This window comes from Anas platyrhynchos, chromosome 3 (genome assembly GCF_047663525.1).
Source record: "Anas platyrhynchos isolate ZD024472 breed Pekin duck chromosome 3, IASCAAS_PekinDuck_T2T, whole genome shotgun sequence".
NCBI lineage: Eukaryota > Metazoa > Chordata > Aves > Anseriformes > Anatidae > Anas > Anas platyrhynchos.
This window is the reverse complement of record NC_092589.1, coordinates 115,051,132-115,069,260: the sequence shown is the minus strand read 5'-3', so window position 1 is coordinate 115,069,260 and position 18,129 is coordinate 115,051,132. Positions and strand designations below refer to the sequence as shown.

At 35.7% G+C, this 18,129-nt stretch overlaps 2 protein-coding genes across 6 annotated transcripts in view; one reads left to right on the top strand and one right to left on the bottom strand.

The window, feature by feature from the left end:
• The window catches only part of RUNX2 (RUNX family transcription factor 2), a 217,353-nt gene extending 212,818 nt beyond the window's left edge, over positions 1-4,535 (bottom strand). For 3 of the 4 annotated variants that reach the window (XM_038176222.2, XM_038176219.2, XM_038176223.2), the window contains exons 1-2: positions 4,400-4,535; positions 4,058-4,177 (exon numbers count right to left, since the gene is read on the bottom strand). In XM_038176222.2, coding sequence (XP_038032150.2) covers positions 4,058-4,115 — 58 coding nt within the window. In that variant the 5' untranslated portion in view covers positions 4,116-4,177; positions 4,400-4,535. Of the gene's footprint in view, positions 1-4,057; positions 4,178-4,399 lie in introns of those variants that run through there. The other variant, XM_038176221.2, reaches the window with a different exon arrangement.
• SUPT3H (SPT3 homolog, SAGA and STAGA complex component) overlaps positions 1-18,129 on the top strand; it is a 278,696-nt gene that overhangs the window by 38,709 nt on the left and 221,858 nt on the right. The gene's annotated exons all lie outside the window — the stretch shown is intronic.

The following is an 18,129-nucleotide window of genomic DNA, read 5'->3' as shown; positions in this document are numbered from 1 at the left end:
GCCTTTAAATATTTCTGGTAGAGTAGTTAATACAGCATGGAAGTTTGATATTTGTACAGTTTGTAAAGGAATTTGAGGTGTTACCCTATTTTGACTTCAGTTTTCAAGTATGCACTGGTGCATCATTAATCATAGGAAATGCAAAAATAAATAATATAGTCCCTTTGGATTTTTCATGTGAATACTTACCTTTTCCTTTTTTTGTATATACAGTTGAGGTATTTAGGTAACCCCTAACCTTTTGCTTCAACAAGGAGGTACAGTATAAAAATATTACCACAGTCTTCATATGAGCAGTTCTCTCTAAGAAAACCTCTAGATGAATATTTATTGAAAAAAAGCAAAGTTGCAATACAGAATGACTTAGCTTGGCCTGAATATTATATTTTAGACCACCAGTGAATAAAATTAAAAGCACATGGATTTTGAATAACTAGAAAAGGTTGTAATTGATTAGCACTGCATGAAAGTATTGAAGTAAGTAAGTTTTGATTTGTGAATGGTTCTATTCAATAGAGATTAATCCTGTATGTTTGATAAAATCTTAGTGCCCCTAATGAGTTAGGTGGTTTTTTTCTCAGTTTATTTAACCATCAGATATTTCAATGTTCTTTTAACAAGCTGGAACATTTCTATCTTAGTGAATTTTGCATCAGCGCACTGGATTTAAACAATATTGGTTATTAATAGTTAATTTGAGACAGATAATTAAAAAAAATCAATGCATTTTGCTGCCTAAGAATTATAGAAATGCTGCAGTGTAATTCTGCATGTTTTAGGGGTTTAAGGTACCGAAAGCCTGAGTGAGAAGCTTGCAGCTTTCTTAATGCAAATGAGAATAGTCATTCCTGCATTCCTTCAGTATTATTTTTGTAAAGTCCCAGTATTTTGAATTACGTTTATACAGACTAGTGATCGCTGAGATTTTGCTTCACAATCACAGGAATATGTTAAACAGAGCAGGAACATACAGAAAAGATCAGCTTTATAGGCATAATCAGAAGGGATCTGTTTCTCTCTTATCAGTATCTTAAGCAAAATAAAAAACTACGATTCCTTGCCAACTGATAAAACAATTTAGAACTGACAGCTAGAAAAGGTGCTTTTTTTTTTTTTTTCCTCAAGAGTAAATGAGAATATTCTAGCGAGTATTTTCAAATAAGCAGAGTAAATTTCTTGCTGTTAACTTGAAGTATTTCATGCAGGTTTATCACATCTGTCTATAGGGATCAGTTACCAGAAGTTACATGTTAAATAGTCGATTAAATTATCAGCCAAATCCTGATCTAATTTACATCCTTCAGTGAAATTCTCTTACAAAGATGCACGGAACACATTTGAAAATGCTTTTTCTATCATTTGTAACTATTACAGGAGGCATTTCAAGAGTATTTCATGCTCTAAAGTGTCTTGCACAAATAATGTTTACCAGATTTTCTAATAAATATGCTATTCATTTTTTTTTCATTGTATTAGTTCTGAGATTTTTTTTATTCTTTAGGTGATACGGATACAAATATAATGGTTGAAACGAACGCACTGATATTTAAAAGCTTAACCAGGTCACTCGCATAGGCAGAACGCAGTCAATACCTGTCTATAACACACTTAACACAGAAATAGTCTGGCTATGAAACAATAGCAAGTTAATTCAAATGCTCTGAACTGTAGAGGAATACATGTTCCCTGTAATTAGGAAAGGGTCCTTTATCTTCACTACCGTTATTCCTCGCTTCCATATGAGTTAAAAACACACAGAAAAAGTAAGTGCAATAAGAATTTTCACAAACGTTAATCATCACAGCGCTGTTTTCCTTCCTATTATTACTCATCATTATGTGTCTTAATTCTCTAAGAAAAAAACTAATCAAACTCAACAGTCATGAAAGGACTAAGAGATTGCAATAGAAGGAGATACAGTATGAAAAGGAATAAAAATAGATCACGCATTCTGACATCCTGCTGCACCGGTGGTAGGAAATGGTAAATTGATGAGTAACTTGGGTCCTCTGGCTTTTGTTCTTTTTTAAAATGTACTGTGTATCATTTTTTTAAAGTTTTCTTTTGGTTTTGGTATTAGATACCAGTTACATACTAAGAATTGGCAAGATTTCGTCGTTCCTTGCATTTGTTGCTCGTGGCCAGAGTTGAATTTGTGTCCCCAACCCGATTTACTGAAGTTTGGAAAAAAGTACATTTCGTGCTGCGGTACTTTCGCCTCGCTTTAAGAATGATCAAAAGTAGATAAATTAAGCAGTCACCACTCCGTGTTTTGATAATTTTAGCCAACTAAATTTCTTCTAATCTCTTTTGGAAGTAAAAGCAAAAGAAAGTCCCTATACATGTAAACTGTATTTCCTGTTGTAAACACTGGGATAATGTGGTCTGGCTACACTTCTGCTGGGCTTCATTAAGACAGCAGTTTTAGTAGAAAAGCTGCTTACCCATTTTTGTGTTAGCATTTCAGCTCACCGGTCTGCCTAGTCCAGCTACAGGAGCCGGCACAGGTTCTGTTATTACTTCTGCTATCTGTAGGTCATAAATTAAACTGCTCCCTGCTCTGTGAGAAGCTATTCTTCAAGGCTTTTCCCGCACGCAGCCTTACAGCTTATTCATGTGCTGAACTGGGAACCAGTCAAAGCGCGTGAAGTAGGAGGGGTAAAGGGAACTCCGGTCCTCGGTTCCTTACAATACGAGCCTAATCGGGATGTATACACTGAAAACTGTCCTAGCACTGTTGTTTGTCTTATAATGGGGACAGGGGAGGAAAAGAAATAGCTTTAGCTACAGCCCCAGCCTAGTTTCAACATGATGGACACCATTAAGAAAATCCTGTAAGTTTTCAGATTTTTTTTTCCTTGGTCTTTCAGAATTTTCAGTTGCGTCAGAAAAAGATGCTTTGAGAGAACTGTTGCATATGCTTCTTACCACCGGTCACGGGGAACTAGAATACTGCATTTTCCATCACAATTTAAAAGTAATTTCATCTTGCTTGCAGAGCAATCACTTAAAATCAGATTTGGTTATATTCAATTCGAGCGTGAGGTGCCCTGCGCTGATTTTAAAACTATATCTGAGAGGAAGAAGCTTTTCTAAATAAGCCATGATAGAGGTGTAATTTTATAGTGCATTTATGATTTTTTTATGGGCACGTGTGTCTGCAGGACATATAAATAACTGCCTCAGTCTACATACATGATTTCTTAAAGGAACCTGTGTTTACAGTTCTGAATATTGAAGCAAAGATTTGGCAGTGCCCTTCTACAGAGTTTTTTAAACCCCACTTTCAATTAAAGCCTAAATTCATCAGCATATTAAATTGCATAGCTTCATTTCATAGGTTAATATTTTTATGCCTGAATGTTTCGCCCTGTTCACGACAAGTGCAATGAGGAGAATTTGCTTTCAGAAACAAGCCCGTTAAACAGCACCCTTTGCTGCGAAAGGAGGGCGAAGGACTGCACGTTTCTGATAACTTCATTGGGCACATATGCTTAAAAATAAGATGCCTGGTACAATGATAGGGCAGTTAGGGATAGAAGAAGCTGCTACATGCTGCACGCTGCTCATTCCATCAGGTCTAAGGAAACAGAGCTAAATCCTGTAATTCCTTCAGAATAACTTGCATTAAGCAGTCACGTTGGATGCATTGAAGGCTTACGCTTTGCACCGGTTCTTCCTAAGCTATTCCTTGCTGTCGTTGGCTGTTTCCCTACCTACCTGGTCCCTTGTACCTGCGATAGGGCTGGGTATTGTGCTACACCCCATCCCACGTCCTCGGCTGCGGCCACCTCGCGCGGCCCAGCCGAGCACACCTGCTGTCAGAATTGGCCACCGCCGACCTCTTTCTGCTCAGCTCACAAATTCGTTCATAAATCCGCAGAAACTTTTTATGATGACTGCTTCTTCCCCCTTCACCCCCCCGCCCCAAGCCTGCTATGCTCTCTCCCCACCCTAGCATCCCATTCAGCAAGTTTTTTGTTTCCATAACCATCCCCAGCATCGTTAAGCAAACCCCGAGCGCAGCAAACGGGAGCTGAGATGTCGCAGTACTCACCCCAAAAGAAGTTTTGCTGACATGGTGTCACTGAACTGAACAGGCTGTTTGATGCCATAGTCCCTCTCGTTTCACGCAGAGCTTTCACCTCCTGGTGTAAATACTTCTTGGATCCTCAAACTGCAAACACAAACCATAGCCAAACCTTGGTTTAGTTTTACAGTGCCCCTGCATTGCATAGACCCTATAGTTGCTTTCTTTTTTTTTTGTCAGAAAAAAAAAAAATTGTTGTAGCACTGGTAACATGTGAAAAGCAAGGAAACAAAACAAAAAAAAAAGAGAATGAGCAAATATTTGAAGGACCTACTATTACTGCATAGACTGTGGTTAGAGAGCACTTACTGACTCTGTTGGTCTCAGTGGCTGGTAGTGACCTGCGGAGATTAACCATTTAAAACCCAGAGCCTCCTCTGCTGTCCTCCTGGAGAAAGTTTGCACCGCACTTGTGGTTCTGTGGTTGTTTGTGAGGCGAATGAAGCATTCACACAATCCAAAAAAGCAAAAGCTTTAAAACTCCTTTTTTTTGCAAGCACTGTTACTGGAGAGAGAGAATCATGTGGCTTGTGACATCAGAGGACTCGCAGAGGACTGCCTACCACTGGGGCTTGTTCTTGCTCTCTCCTTTTTTTTTTCTTTTTTCTTTTTTTTTTTTATTTTGACAAAAGGCCCGTGGTAAGGCCCTTCCTGGCATCCAGAAGGATATAGCTTTTTAATTTTTGTGACTCATGAGGATTTGGAGAGAGTACAAAATGCTGTAAGAGCCCAAACTTCTGTACAGTTAAAGCATATGGACAGCAGAACTTTATTTGTACTCTCAGTTCAGGTTCCCCCCACTCTTCTTTCCCCCTCCTTTTCTTTTTTTTTTTTTTCTCCTCCTTTCTATTTTCTTTTTCTTTTCTCTTTCCCTGCTTCGTTATTGTGTCTGAGGAAAAGTGAGCAAAATTGGCACAAGTGGCTGTGTGAAATTCTGAACAACAGTGATGATTTACAATAATTTACATCTTTGGATTGTATCACGATCTTGGGTCTGCTTCAGATTTGCTGGGTGGCTGGATTCCTTCTGTTTTACTTTTTCTCCTTGTCTTCCTCTACTTGTGAATCTGTAACTCATTGTAAGAAACTTTACCTTGCCGAAGGTCTAGTAGCAGCCTGCTTGTTGGGCTTGTGTTTTTTTCCTGTAATTGGCTGTCACACAAGTGTTAGGCTGGGGATTCCTTTGCAAATCTTAAATCATGTCTGCCTTGCTTTACATGCCTTCAAAACTAGTTGGCAGTTTTATGTAATGCAAATTAAGGGCAATTATTTTGCTTTTATATTGGGGGCAAAGTATGTCATTTAAATAGCATAGCCAGTTGTGTACTGCCTTCCAAGGGATGCTTTGGAGTGCCAGTGTTGCTGGGATTTAGTACAGACACTGCAGAACAGAGTGAGCTGTGAGACTGTGATTGCGCTTCTGTTAATTGCTGCTTATAGTTTCAGTGTTTAGGAGAAATAGAACAGTCTTTGGCTTTTTGGGAGACCATAAATAACTTCATTCACCAGTTAATGTTAACACTTAGTTTTAAAATGAAACATAAATTTGATGCATATGTAAGATTTAAATGCTTAATATCATATGTGTGCATGTGTGTGTAATATTTTTTATATACTCAACATATTGTAACTTTGACTTTGATTGTGTAATATAAGCCTTTACTGTACCAGTACGGAGTGGGTTAACAAAAGCAGTATTTTTTTGTTTATAATAGAGGCTTTGAAATAAATTGCAAAATGCTGTGTGTAGTAAGGAATAATGTGCACAGACAGTGTGTATTAGTAGTCTTGATTTGCTCACTCAGATTCAGAACAAAATTGGAAACATCTTGGAGAAAGTATCTTATTTTTTGCCTCTTTGGACATTATGTCTAGAACTTTTCTTATTAGCCTGATTGTATCACAGATGCACGGGATTTTCTAGCTTTTGCAGGGCGATTTTTGTTGTTGTTTGCTTGTTGTTGTATATATTGCTGAGAGCAGAAGAATTGTATAAAAAACTTTCTAAATATTGTTCAGCTTTTCTTTGTAAAATAAAAGACGTCTCTTTGAAGCTGGCAGCCCTCTTTTTTTGTTTTTCTCTCTGTCCTCAGCTTTCCCAGCAAGAAGCTGGCCAGCAGTGGTGGGAGATGGAGAGCTGGAGGTGTGGGTGGAGAGCAGGTTCTCTGCTTTGTGGGGATGGAGAGGAAATGGGCAGGGAGATTGCAGTAAGAAATTACAGCTGGTTCCTTCTTTTTTTCATTATCATGTATTTATCAAAGCAACACAAATCCCTATACATAAAAAGTACTTTTATAGTATTTATAATAAGGTAAATAACATTGTTCTTCATTCAGTACTTTGGAAGTTATTAGATGCTGATGTATCTGTAGAATTCTGTCTTTAAATGAAAAAGGAGCATTCTGCAAATCACCTATCTTTTACTTTTGTATGAGTGCTATTTAATTCTTCTAGTGATGGATTCCTTTGTATTTCTTTATATTTTCATAGTATGGATAAGAACACCAATGGAAAGAAGTTAAGTGCATAAAAATGATGAAAAGATTGGTAATCACTTCATATAAACAAAATATGTTTGTGTGAATTCCAGATTTAATCAACTTCTGATGCAGCAGAAGTCTTTGGAGGTTTCTACCTCTGTTATTTGTGGAAATCTTAATTGTAAGCACAATGTTCCTTCAACTACATCAACTTTTATATGATGGTAGGTAACTTCAGTGCTTCTATGTAATAGATCACTTATGTCCTGAACTTAGATACTTCTTTTCACTTAAATGTAGTTGATTATTATTTTTTTTAAACTTTGGAATTTTTTCTCAGTTACATCTTTAATATTTGAATATTGAACTTCCTCCAGGGGTCTGACTTTTTACATTCCTTGCCTTGAGATGTAGTCAGTCTTTTTCTAGAGTGGGTTTTAATGCTGTCAGTTGTGTATGCAGAGCTATTCTCTGACTTGGTTATTATGTTTAGATTTGATAATTTTGAGCTTTTTTTTTTTTGTTCTGTACATACTTTTTCACCTGTGATATCAAGGTCAAGACCACTACAGTGAAGTCTTCTTCTAGTAAGGCAAAATGCATTAAAAATATATTAAAAGCAGAAGAACAAGTTGTTTAATTTGGTAAACTAGATGTAGTTTGCAAAAACCGACAATGAAAAACATTATTTTTTTTTTACTAGGCGGTATACAGACATTATAAAACAAAATTGTATACAGACCTTATACCTGTGAAACTGCTGGTTTCTTTCAGTATAGTTTGCACTTTTAGTGAAGCAGATACACGAATCCTAAAATTCACTGTGCTAATGGTGTCTTGATTGCAGACTTACTCTTGGCAGCCTGTTGCTTAAAAGGTAGATCTACAAAAATCGAAGTTCACTTATGACTTCCATAGGGGATGCTTTAAGTCACAATTACACTTACAAAGGAAGTATTATGCTAAGGAATTTCTCTGGTAAACTATAAGCTTGATCTTTGACGACAAATGGAATCTTATTTAAAGTCAATTGTAATGCAACACTAAAAGATAATTACATCTTTCACTTTTTTTCTTTTGAAATTTGTTTTGAAACTTTTAAGCCATGCTTTATTTCCAAACATTTTGCCTTATGTCACTCAAAGTTCATGCAGCATATAAACAGTATGATCAAGTTTATTTGTACTTAAATGTTTGTTTCTGTGCTACAGCTAGAGACGTATAAATATGCTGCGTGAAGTAATAGGATGACAAACTTGTTAAATTGCACTTGCTTACAAGTTTTACAGTATGTACTATAACAAGACACTGATTTTTATAGTGCAGAAAGTTTTAGAGCAGTTTCCTCAGATGCAAGTGCTAATTGCAGGTGCTATTAATGTATCTGTTTCTGCTAGAGCAGCATTTATTTTGTTTTATTTTTATTTTTTAATGAGAGAAATGTCTCTACTTAGCTCTGGTTTTCATAACTCAGTGAGAAGTCATTGCACATTTTAGAATGATTGTACTGTATTTTCGGATGGTTCTTAGCTAATAGATTTAATTTACCATGTGCATTTAAAATGTTTGCACATTTTAAGGAACTTCTGTTGCTTGACTTGGGTGTCTTGTAGACTTCTAGCCTCCAACATCTCTGCAGCAGCTTCAAGTTTGCTGCTACCATGCTACTGACCTGTTAGAGCAAAAAACTGAAACTGCCCATTAATAAAAATAAAATATAATAACATCAGGGTTATTTCAGTACTCATTCCTTTAAAAATGCTACTTACCGGTGTCTGCAAGGAGTTGTGTGGAATGTCAGTTGTTTCAGCCTTTTTATTATGATTTTCTGTTGTCTACCTTTTTTTTTTTTTTTTCCTAAATACGATGTGGTTTGAAGGAGATGGGAGCTGGGACCATGAAACAGAGAGAAAAAAAATACGTCTGTGTTTATAGTGTAAGCAAGCGTTGCATGTTTTCTGTACCAGGGAATCAGGCTACTAAAATCAAATTAAACCTTAAACTGAACTGTTATTTAAATTAAAAGGATGCTCATCTTCTCCTAATCAGTAAGTACATGATTTAATAGCAAGCGGTTTTCATTCATCTTGAGTTGCCAAGTCTCTGCCCTCTGATCAGGCTCAGACTGATCATATAAGATATAGACTAAAGGTCTATATCTTAATGGTCAAATAGACCTTGTCTTGGCTATTTTTGCTGCTCAGACATTTTTTTTCTGACAAGTGTTACTTTCCTTGTGTTCCTCCAATATGTATTTTGTAGACTGTAGGGTAATTGAGAGATCCCTTTTGATTTGACATCCACCTTCTAAACAGCCATCATACAGTGCTTAATATCACCCTAACCTTTTAGCTGTTTTCTCCTGTCTTTTTTTTTCCCCTTTTTATTTTTTTTTTTGAAGTCAACTTGCAGAAAATATGGGAAACTTGTCTCATATAACAGCTGAGGATGTGGCTAGGTTAAGGCAGGAAACTGCTACCCACAATGCAATGTTACATACACTACCACTTAATAAAATTTATTTCAAACATGCTACTGACAAAACCAAAGAAAAATAATATCCTAACTATGCTAGTTAGTACACTAAATATATCTAGGGAAAAGTGAAACTAATCTCTCTAGAGCCTTTCTTGCTTTTAGGCTACAATGCCACCAGTAGTTAAACCCGAGCAGATCTCAGCAGTTAAAAGCAGCGACCTATTTTTAGAAAATATTCACATCGCTCTGGAAATTAATGATTATATACTTTTTAATAACAGCCAAAGTTACTTTATATAGAGAGAAGTCCGATAAGCTCTCTCCCTAGGTTTTTCTGGTCGTCAAAATATCCTCTTGTGTAGTTTTACAGCTGGCAGCTTTGCTTGCTTCATCCCATGTCCACTGAATCCTACCTTTCCCGTAGCCAAGCAGCCTTTCATCTTTCCTTCCCACTTCATCGATTTGTAGGCTGGTCTCAAAATATTTTCAGTGTTGTGTGGGAAAGGAACCGAGGAGTTCATCTTCCTAGCTTCTACGAAGAGTTAGAGGGTCTAGTTCTTTTATTTGGTTGCCTGCAATCTAATAATCCGTGAGAAGTACATAAATTTAGTTAATTTCTAAGGTATATTTAATAGGCTTGAATCTTTTGTGAGCACTTTGAGACATCACACAGAGAGATGTATGTGGTCACTGATGCTGCTTTGCCATAAATGCCCCGAAAGTCTTGTTCTAGATGTATTTTTGTCTCTGTTTGTTTTTAAATGCACGTATATTAAGAGTGATCCTCTTACAGAACATTTTTGAAGTATTTGCCTCTATAGTTAGAGAACACTTATCAAGACCAGCTGCTGTAGTGCTGTGGATCCTATCCATGGACTCATGGTGGTCTGCTGAGCAACGTTCTTCAAGTTTGACAGGTGAGACAGAGACTCTCCAGTGCCACTGCTTTTGGATGAATCTAGCTGTGGTTGGAGAAAGTGCATCTTGCCAAAATATATGGGTAAGACCACACACAGTCTTTAAAATAGTTATTGTAAGCTTATTTTTAGGCAATATATGTCTTGACAGTTCTTTTATTTGCATGCCAGTTTCACTGCTGCTTATAGATTTTTCATTTATTTTAGTAATGGCAATTGCAGATTTAGATCTATGTTTGTAAAGTTTTTGCACAACATTTACACTGGAAACATCCAGACTTGCTGCTTTCAGACCTCAATCAAGATTAGAGAACAGATTTTAGAGAATATTAAAGCAGATTATTCACGCTCTTCAGTTTTGGTGTCAGTGTTTTCATATAAAACCCCATTTTCAGGGGCAGAGTTCAGCAATAAAGATTTGCTTCTGGTTTTAAAATTATACCAGCTTCAGTAGCTTGTGTAAGTCTGTAGCAATGTAGATTTAAGACATGAAATTAGTTCAGTAAGTAATAAAAACGAAATGTTTTTTTTTAAATTGCATAGTTATTAAATACCGAATTTAGAATCTGCATTTGATTTATGCTATAATTCCTGGACAGTATTTTTCACGTATATTTTAACGTGTAGAATATTCTTCACATTCTAAGTGCCTGCTTCAACATTTGGCTCCGTAATGTGTATTTAAAATAGTGTATGTTTAACTGACAGTGTGGAAGGGGGTTGCACCCTGTAGAATTTCTGCGTAAACAATACCCGTTCGGTAACTTTCAGAACAGATGTTTTTTAAATACCCCAAGAGAAATTAAATCTAATACTGAAATGGAATATCATAAACCATTCATTGGGTAGTGATGCTTTAAAGGTAAGGATTCATAATGACATGTTTTTTGCCCCCTATTTGTGTATTTTTCAGATAATCTTGCATAATTAATGCATGGCTGTTTCTCAACAAAACATTCCTTTTTTTTCTTTTTTTATTATTTAGCATTGCATTACCGTTGCTTATAGCAGTGGACTCTACAGACACTTAAGGAAATAGTCACTGCACTGAGGAGTATACAATTAAATATATGCCTTTTAAGGAAAAAAAAAAAAAAGACAAAGGGAAAAAAAAGATCACCTTAGAATGAATTGTATTAAAAGTCAGTGGTTTGAAGAATTTCATGGAGAAAGGAGAGTTGTCGTTTTAAATTTTATTATTAACTTTCTCTACAAATCTAGTATGAAGAATTTCTTGTGTTTAACTGACTGATACTATAGTTTACTTGAAGTTGAATGTGATGCCTGGTCACTGCAGTTTCTTCTGTATAACACCATGATCATTTCTTATGTAATGTGTGCAAATTGAAATACTTCTCTGCTCTTTTATGTATTTGTGTAAGTTTGAGATCCTCAGACCTATAAGTGGTATTTTTTTTTTTTAGAAAAAATAGTTAAATTAGATAGTTTAATGCTTTTTCTCATTTATCTCTCCACATCCATTTTTTAAATTAATACCTGTCTCTGCTTCTTTTCCTTACTTGTCAAAAGTCTAAGTGGGCTTTTGGTGGAGAAGAGATCTGAAGATCTTTCCTGAGAAAGTGGAAAAGTTAATAAGAGGGAATGGAAGAAATAAGATTGGAAAGAGGACAATATAAAACATTTTTGTTGTTGTTAATGAGATTCTTTTTTTAACAGTATGGCTTCCATTTTGTGTAGAAGGATATACATATAGAAGATTATTGAAGGTGAGGAGAAATGAAGAAGCTGAAACAGGATGAAGAACAAATAGCATGCATCCCTTTTCACATTGACAGTATGCACAGGAGGGAATTGCCTGGGAGTTTGGAGTGCAAAGTGAAAACCAGTTTATTCTGAAAGAACCGGTTCAGATACTGGAAGCTGCCTGGATGTATTCAGTGTGGCATTGAGCTCATTTGTAGTGAGTTGGGTTATTTCTGCTCAGCACTTAAAATGGCACGTATAGGTATGCCTACAGATACTGGAACAGAACCAGACTTCAGTGATGCTGGGAAGAGTATGGGAGATGCTTATATGAAATTTCTGACATGTGATGTGTTCCATGCTGGAGAGTTGGTTGGTTGCTCTGTCACATCTGCAGGAGAAAGCAGGCAGTGTTTAATACCTGGATCTTACTTTTCCACACTTTTGAAAAGTCTAAGCTTTCCCTTGTAATTAAAATACATTGTGGGTTTTTGGTGGAGAAGAGATCTGAAGATCATTCATATGGAGTTGAAAAGAGGATGAGAGGGAGTATTCACTGATGTTCAGGTTAGCAAATGTCAATTCTTTTGGATTTTTTTCCATACTCTGCATAAAACACTGCTTGATAACTGAGAAGTGGTGATGAAGCAAAAATATAAAAACAAATTACAGCCATTCCTCCCACTTATACTTCTTTCTTCTCTGACTTTCCCTCCCCAGAAGGGAGGAAGCAGGGCTGGTTTTCAGAGAGACCCTGCAGTTTGGTTGCCAGAATCCAAACCTATACCTTCTAAGATAAGTAATACGAACTTTCATGGAATATTCTGTGTGGATGAAACAGGATGTGCATTATTTATTTTTAATACTTAAACATTTTATTTCTTTAGTTGATTATTTCTGTACTGTTTGTATGCATAAGAAAGAAGATACACCACCCTAACTGTTAGCTCCACAAGGGAAGTCTCTCATAGGCATCCAAGCCAATTTGTTCTGCTGAGTGTAGCCAGTAGGGTGAAAGGGTGCTCTTAAGTTGACGATCAGCCTATAATTAAAGGAATCATGTGTTTCCCTTTCAGCCAAAACAATACTGGCAATACTTGGCATTATAGTAGAGTTTGGGGGAGCGGTCAAAGGTATTGCTAATCTGGAGTTTTTGAGGGGAATCACAGTTCTTTCTGTCAGTAACATGAGGAGGTTGGAGTCCGTGCGTAGGGCTAGGTATAAAATAAAAATAAATTAAGACTATTTAACCTCTGGTTGATTGAGACTTGAGTGAAAAACGTGGCCTGACTGGCATTTGTGAAGCAGGATGAAATTCTGCATTTTTTTTTTTTTGTGTGTGTGTGTGTGCTGGAGGTGGTGATGACATGAAAAGATGATAGAGGACAGCCTAGAGAATATTGGGCATTGCCAACTGATTAGTGTGTGTGGGGACAGACCATAGCAATGAAGGGACACTTAAGTACCCAAATTACTTTTGGATTCATATGGACAATTTTATTATTAGTGATTGGGATAAATCATTGGAACATGAACACTGGAACAGGAGCACTAGGCTAAAAAAAAATCTTGTTCAGAAATTTGGTAGAGTAGCTAAAATTGAACTGTGTTGTAAATTTGTTAAAGACTTGAACACACAGGTTTGACATACAAGCACATCAAAAGTAAAGAGCATGTTATGTTCTATGATAGCATCATGTTGTATGATTCTGTGTTGATCAGCTAATATTTGCATGGAATACAGAAACTTCGTCCTGGTTTGTAAGCTTGTTACTTTACTTGAAACTGTATTTTAGGGTAGTAGGATGTCCATTGTAGATTAATTTGTATACCACCAGCTTTGTAACAAAATCCATTAGATGAGGTCAGTTATAACAGATATGTTCTCTGTGATGTTTCTCTTCTTTGGATTAGATCTCTGAAATTCTTCTGCCAGAACAACTCATTGTAGCCAGGCATCTTTGGGTATTTGGGGGAGCCCGTGGGGATGTATGGATCTGCACTACCAGATATTTCTGTAGGAACAAGCAGTGCTCTGGGCAGTTTTGCTGCTTTGCCAAAAACCCCAATGCTGAAGGAAATGTGGCTTCTCAGGATCCAGAGTTCCTTCTTAGAGCATGTGCTTTAAGATGGGGGCCCTCAGAAATGACTATCTGCTCTGTATAATATAAAATGAGCTAATATGACCATTATCTTTCATGTTTTGTACCTTTATTAATAGAGTGTATCTTTCAATGTTTTACAAAGGAATTTCAGTACTTGGGATTTGGGATAAAGATAAAATATGCAGTTTTATTTTGCCATGTTTATCCTGCTTATTTTGTAAGATCTGTAATTGTTCTCCCTTCTTCAAAGTTTTTTTTTTTTTTAGGTTTTATTTTTTATGAAAGTCTAAATATTTTCTTGCTCTTTAAGTCCAGTTTTGCCCAGTGTGGGTTTGAAGCAGCTCTGCAGCAGAATGTTTATATTTCAGTTTCAGGAAAAATGATACTAGTCTGTTCAGAAATGGACTATTTGCAGTAGTAAGTGGCATCTTTACAAGCTAAACATAATGATCAAAGGGTTGAAGAAATAACAAATTTAGTTGTCTTTTGGACAAAATTACAATGGAATAGCATTTGGTTTGTCATTTAGCTTCAGCATGATTTATTTTTCTTCTGTTTTAATTGAAGAATAAATCCAATTCATAACTGAATGCAATTCAATCTTCTCATTTTGTGATGTGGGTAGAAAATATCTGTTTTATCTGTGTATAGGAGCTACAGTAATTCAAGCTTATTTTTCCTTTTGAGTGACTGAAATAAACTGAAAGAGTCAGACATTCATTACATGACATTATTATGCCCAGACACATTTTTAGAATCCATGAATTGTACAGAACACTTTAATTCTTTAAATGCTTCCCTTTAAACTCTCTTTAGTAACTATCACTAGATTGGACATATGACAGATAGGCAACTGAAATAATAAAGATTACCTATAAAATAAAATAGTTTACCTATTGAGAGGTGGACCTTGAAGAACTTGCAGAGAGAACTGTTCCCAAGTGATAGATTTTCTTCCCTTAAATCTGTGTTCCTCTGCTAAAGAGGTAAGTTTACCCAAAGTCTACACTGGAAGAATAAGTTAATAAAACTATAACAGAAATGCTAGAATTAATCCAGTGATAGATAGTACAGCCCTGTTGCACATGGCACATTATAATACAGTGTTAATTGTTTGATTTTTCTTTTTTTTTTTCCCTCTTTCCAGCACTCCTGATTCATTCTTTGCATGGAATGAATACTACTCACTTCAGAATTGGTTATTCAGTGATTTTCTTTTTATCACTTATTGCTCACTGTGTGGCTGCCTGCCATCTTCCCTGCCCAGTATTCAAACCCTATTGTGGAGCAGAAGAATTACTAACTTTCATGTGCACTTCTGTGGCGCATATCACACCACGAGAATACTTAACAAACATTTTTTTTTATTTTTTTTTTCCCCTCCGGGCAGGGGTATGTTACTGTCTATACCAGTTACGCAGTGGTAGTATAAGGAGACTGAAATTTGGAAGTGAAAAACAAAATCTAAACTTCTTGACTGCTTTATAGTGCTCGCTTAGAATGTACTTTTTTGTTAAAATTATTATTTATTTTTTTTCTGGGATAAGGACTAAAGTGACTTCTGGATGTTGCAGGTATGTGCCAGTTGTGATATCCCAGTGGTGGACATAACTAAGTGCTGAGGATAAAGAATTCCGTAAACAGCAAAACCATTGTTTCTGTGAGACTGTGGGAAGAATGTTACAATGGTGTATACTTTTTTTTTCATTTCATCGATGGTATAGAGCCATCAAAGCTATACAGCATAGTTCTCCTTTTCCAGAATACTCATATTTGTGTGGAAAGCGGGGAAAAAAACAAACACATAAAACAAAGGGAAAACGTTTCTTCCATCTTCTGTATTACTGCTTTTCACTTTGTTAACTAACAGGGTATTTATTAATGGAACTTGGTGTGGTCCATGTTTTCAGATATTATTAGCTCTTATATCCTCCTTCATGTTTGTTTAGGAGGTAAACAACTTAATTTGTTTTACAAATGACGTAATGGAGGTACAGACAGATTCTGGGTCTGAATTTGGGAGTTGGTAGTACCTGCTCTAAAATAAGTCTTAGATTTACTGTTGAAAATACATGGTTGTGTTTCCTTCTTTAAGATGCCTACAGTCTTGCTTAATTCATTAACATACTATGTATAGTTTATTTAAAGATGAAAAAATACTAAAATATTTTGATAGAATTCTTGTGTAGCATTATTAAGTAAAAATCTTTATTAGATATCTAAACATAGGACCTTACAAGTTTCATTCCAGCTTTGACCAATGTTTTTTGTTGGCTTTGGGCTAGTCAGTTGAACTTGGCGTGCATTTTTCTTGGCTTAATTTTTCCTTTCATTTACCCATAATTCAGGAGTAATTCTATTGAAGTTATTGCAGCTTTATAGGGATAAGATAGCTGTGAAAGAACTGAGAGAATGCTTTAGTGGCAAATGGCTGTAGTCTGGTGCTTGAGATGTACATATAACTATGGGGTTGAAACATAGACTTCTCTTTTCAAAGTTACTCTGCAAAGTTTGTTGTGTCTTTCAGTTCCTCGTGTGTAAAGGGAGGAAAACTCTTGCTGTGTTTAATTTAATTTTAATACGTTTAATTAATTTCATTTCAGGGAAGTTCACATACTAGTGATGAAGGTCATGGGAGTACCAACATGAAGACTGAGTTTGTCCCCATTGTGTTTAATGGAGTATTTAGTCCTCAGCTATTTCCCAGAGTTATGGAGAAAACTGCCTGATGTTTTATCATAAAAGTGAAGATTTACACTAAGTTGAAGTGCTAAGTAATATTATGATTTTTTTAACTTTGTCTACTGGTCATCACTGTAATTTAGTAGAACATTAGTATCTTGTGGTTGATTTAACTCCCTTAATGGAATCTCCTACAAGTAAATGCCATGTTTTTTGATGCATTTCTTTCTACTACCAAAGTTAATATCTTGGGAACTGCTTCAGTTAGCTAAAGAAATTGCTAGTGACTATAGTACTTTCATATTTATAGATTTATGTCCCTACTGAGCCTGTAACTTGAGGGATTTTTAAAATTTTAGGAAGGTGCCGAAAATAGGCAAGTGTTACACTTAATCTTGTCTATTAAACATCACCATAAAGTCATCAGAGTGCAGTCATTGCCTTTCCTTGTGCTTTTCTCAGTATAACTTATTGCTTTGTTTAAAAAAATAATAAAATGAGGGCACTTACAAATCTTTTGTAAAACTAGACATTTCAACTGAGATCAACATTTTGTTGTTCAAAACAGGATAACAGCTGTGACTTTGTAAGCTACTGTTAGTGGTTTTTAGAAGCTAATTTGTCAGCTAGCTGGCAGGCTGAGCTCATTTGCCAGAAGAAGTTGATGTCATCTCCCATATCGTTCTTTGTCAAAGCTCAGCGTCTCTTTTTCTTTAACCAGTGGTTCTCAAATAAAACGTTACAGAATGGGGCTGTTTGCCAGTGGCATTAGTTTTCTGTTTATGTAACTTCAATTTAGATCATTCATGGCTTAACACAAAATTAAGTTGTCATGTGAGAGTTGATCACCCTTTTTAGTATCCCATATTTGTAATATGTAGCTCTTTTTTGGTGTGCTTTGAATATAAAATAGGAAGAGCAAAAATCTATTATTTTCAAGTATTGTTACTTAATTTATTCAAACTCTATTCATCGTAGTTTATTATTACTTGTTCTTCATTCAGCAGGGAATAAGGATTTATTTTATGACTACCTATTGATTAAAAATAAGGTTTCTTGGAAGAATGAACGCATATCTAAAACTCAGTGACTATCAATTAAATGCCACTAATGCATGTTGTTTCAGCATAAAATTAGTTATAATTTCTGTTGAACAGCTTGTCTAGAAAGGATCTGCAAAACTGCATATTTTCAAGTCATAGTCTGTCTTCTTGCTGAGTAAGGAATTGAAACACTGGCACAGAATTTGAGGGAAACCCCATTAGTTTTAATCTCTTGAGTAAATTGTGTAGTAGATATTTAGTCTCAATAGTTTTACAAAAGGTTGTGAGATACAAAGAAGAGATACTTTTACAATATGCTAGCCAAATAAAAGATGAGAAATTAAGGATGAAATTATTTTATTTTCAAACTAGAGCAAACTTACTTGCAAGATCTACCAAGGACCTTGGAGAAGAGAGAATACTTGTTAATGGCAAAGTTATTTAGAGTACTGAAATCAAATGCTGACCTGTGTAGAGTCACATAAATACTTCACAGAAGTGAGAGGGTAATAAAATTGGATGAAATTCATTGCTGGTAAATGTGAAGTCAGGTGCATGAACTCTGTGCTCTTTATTAAAAAAAAAAAAAAAAAAAAAGAGATTTCAGTAGTTCTCAAAAAGTGATTGTAT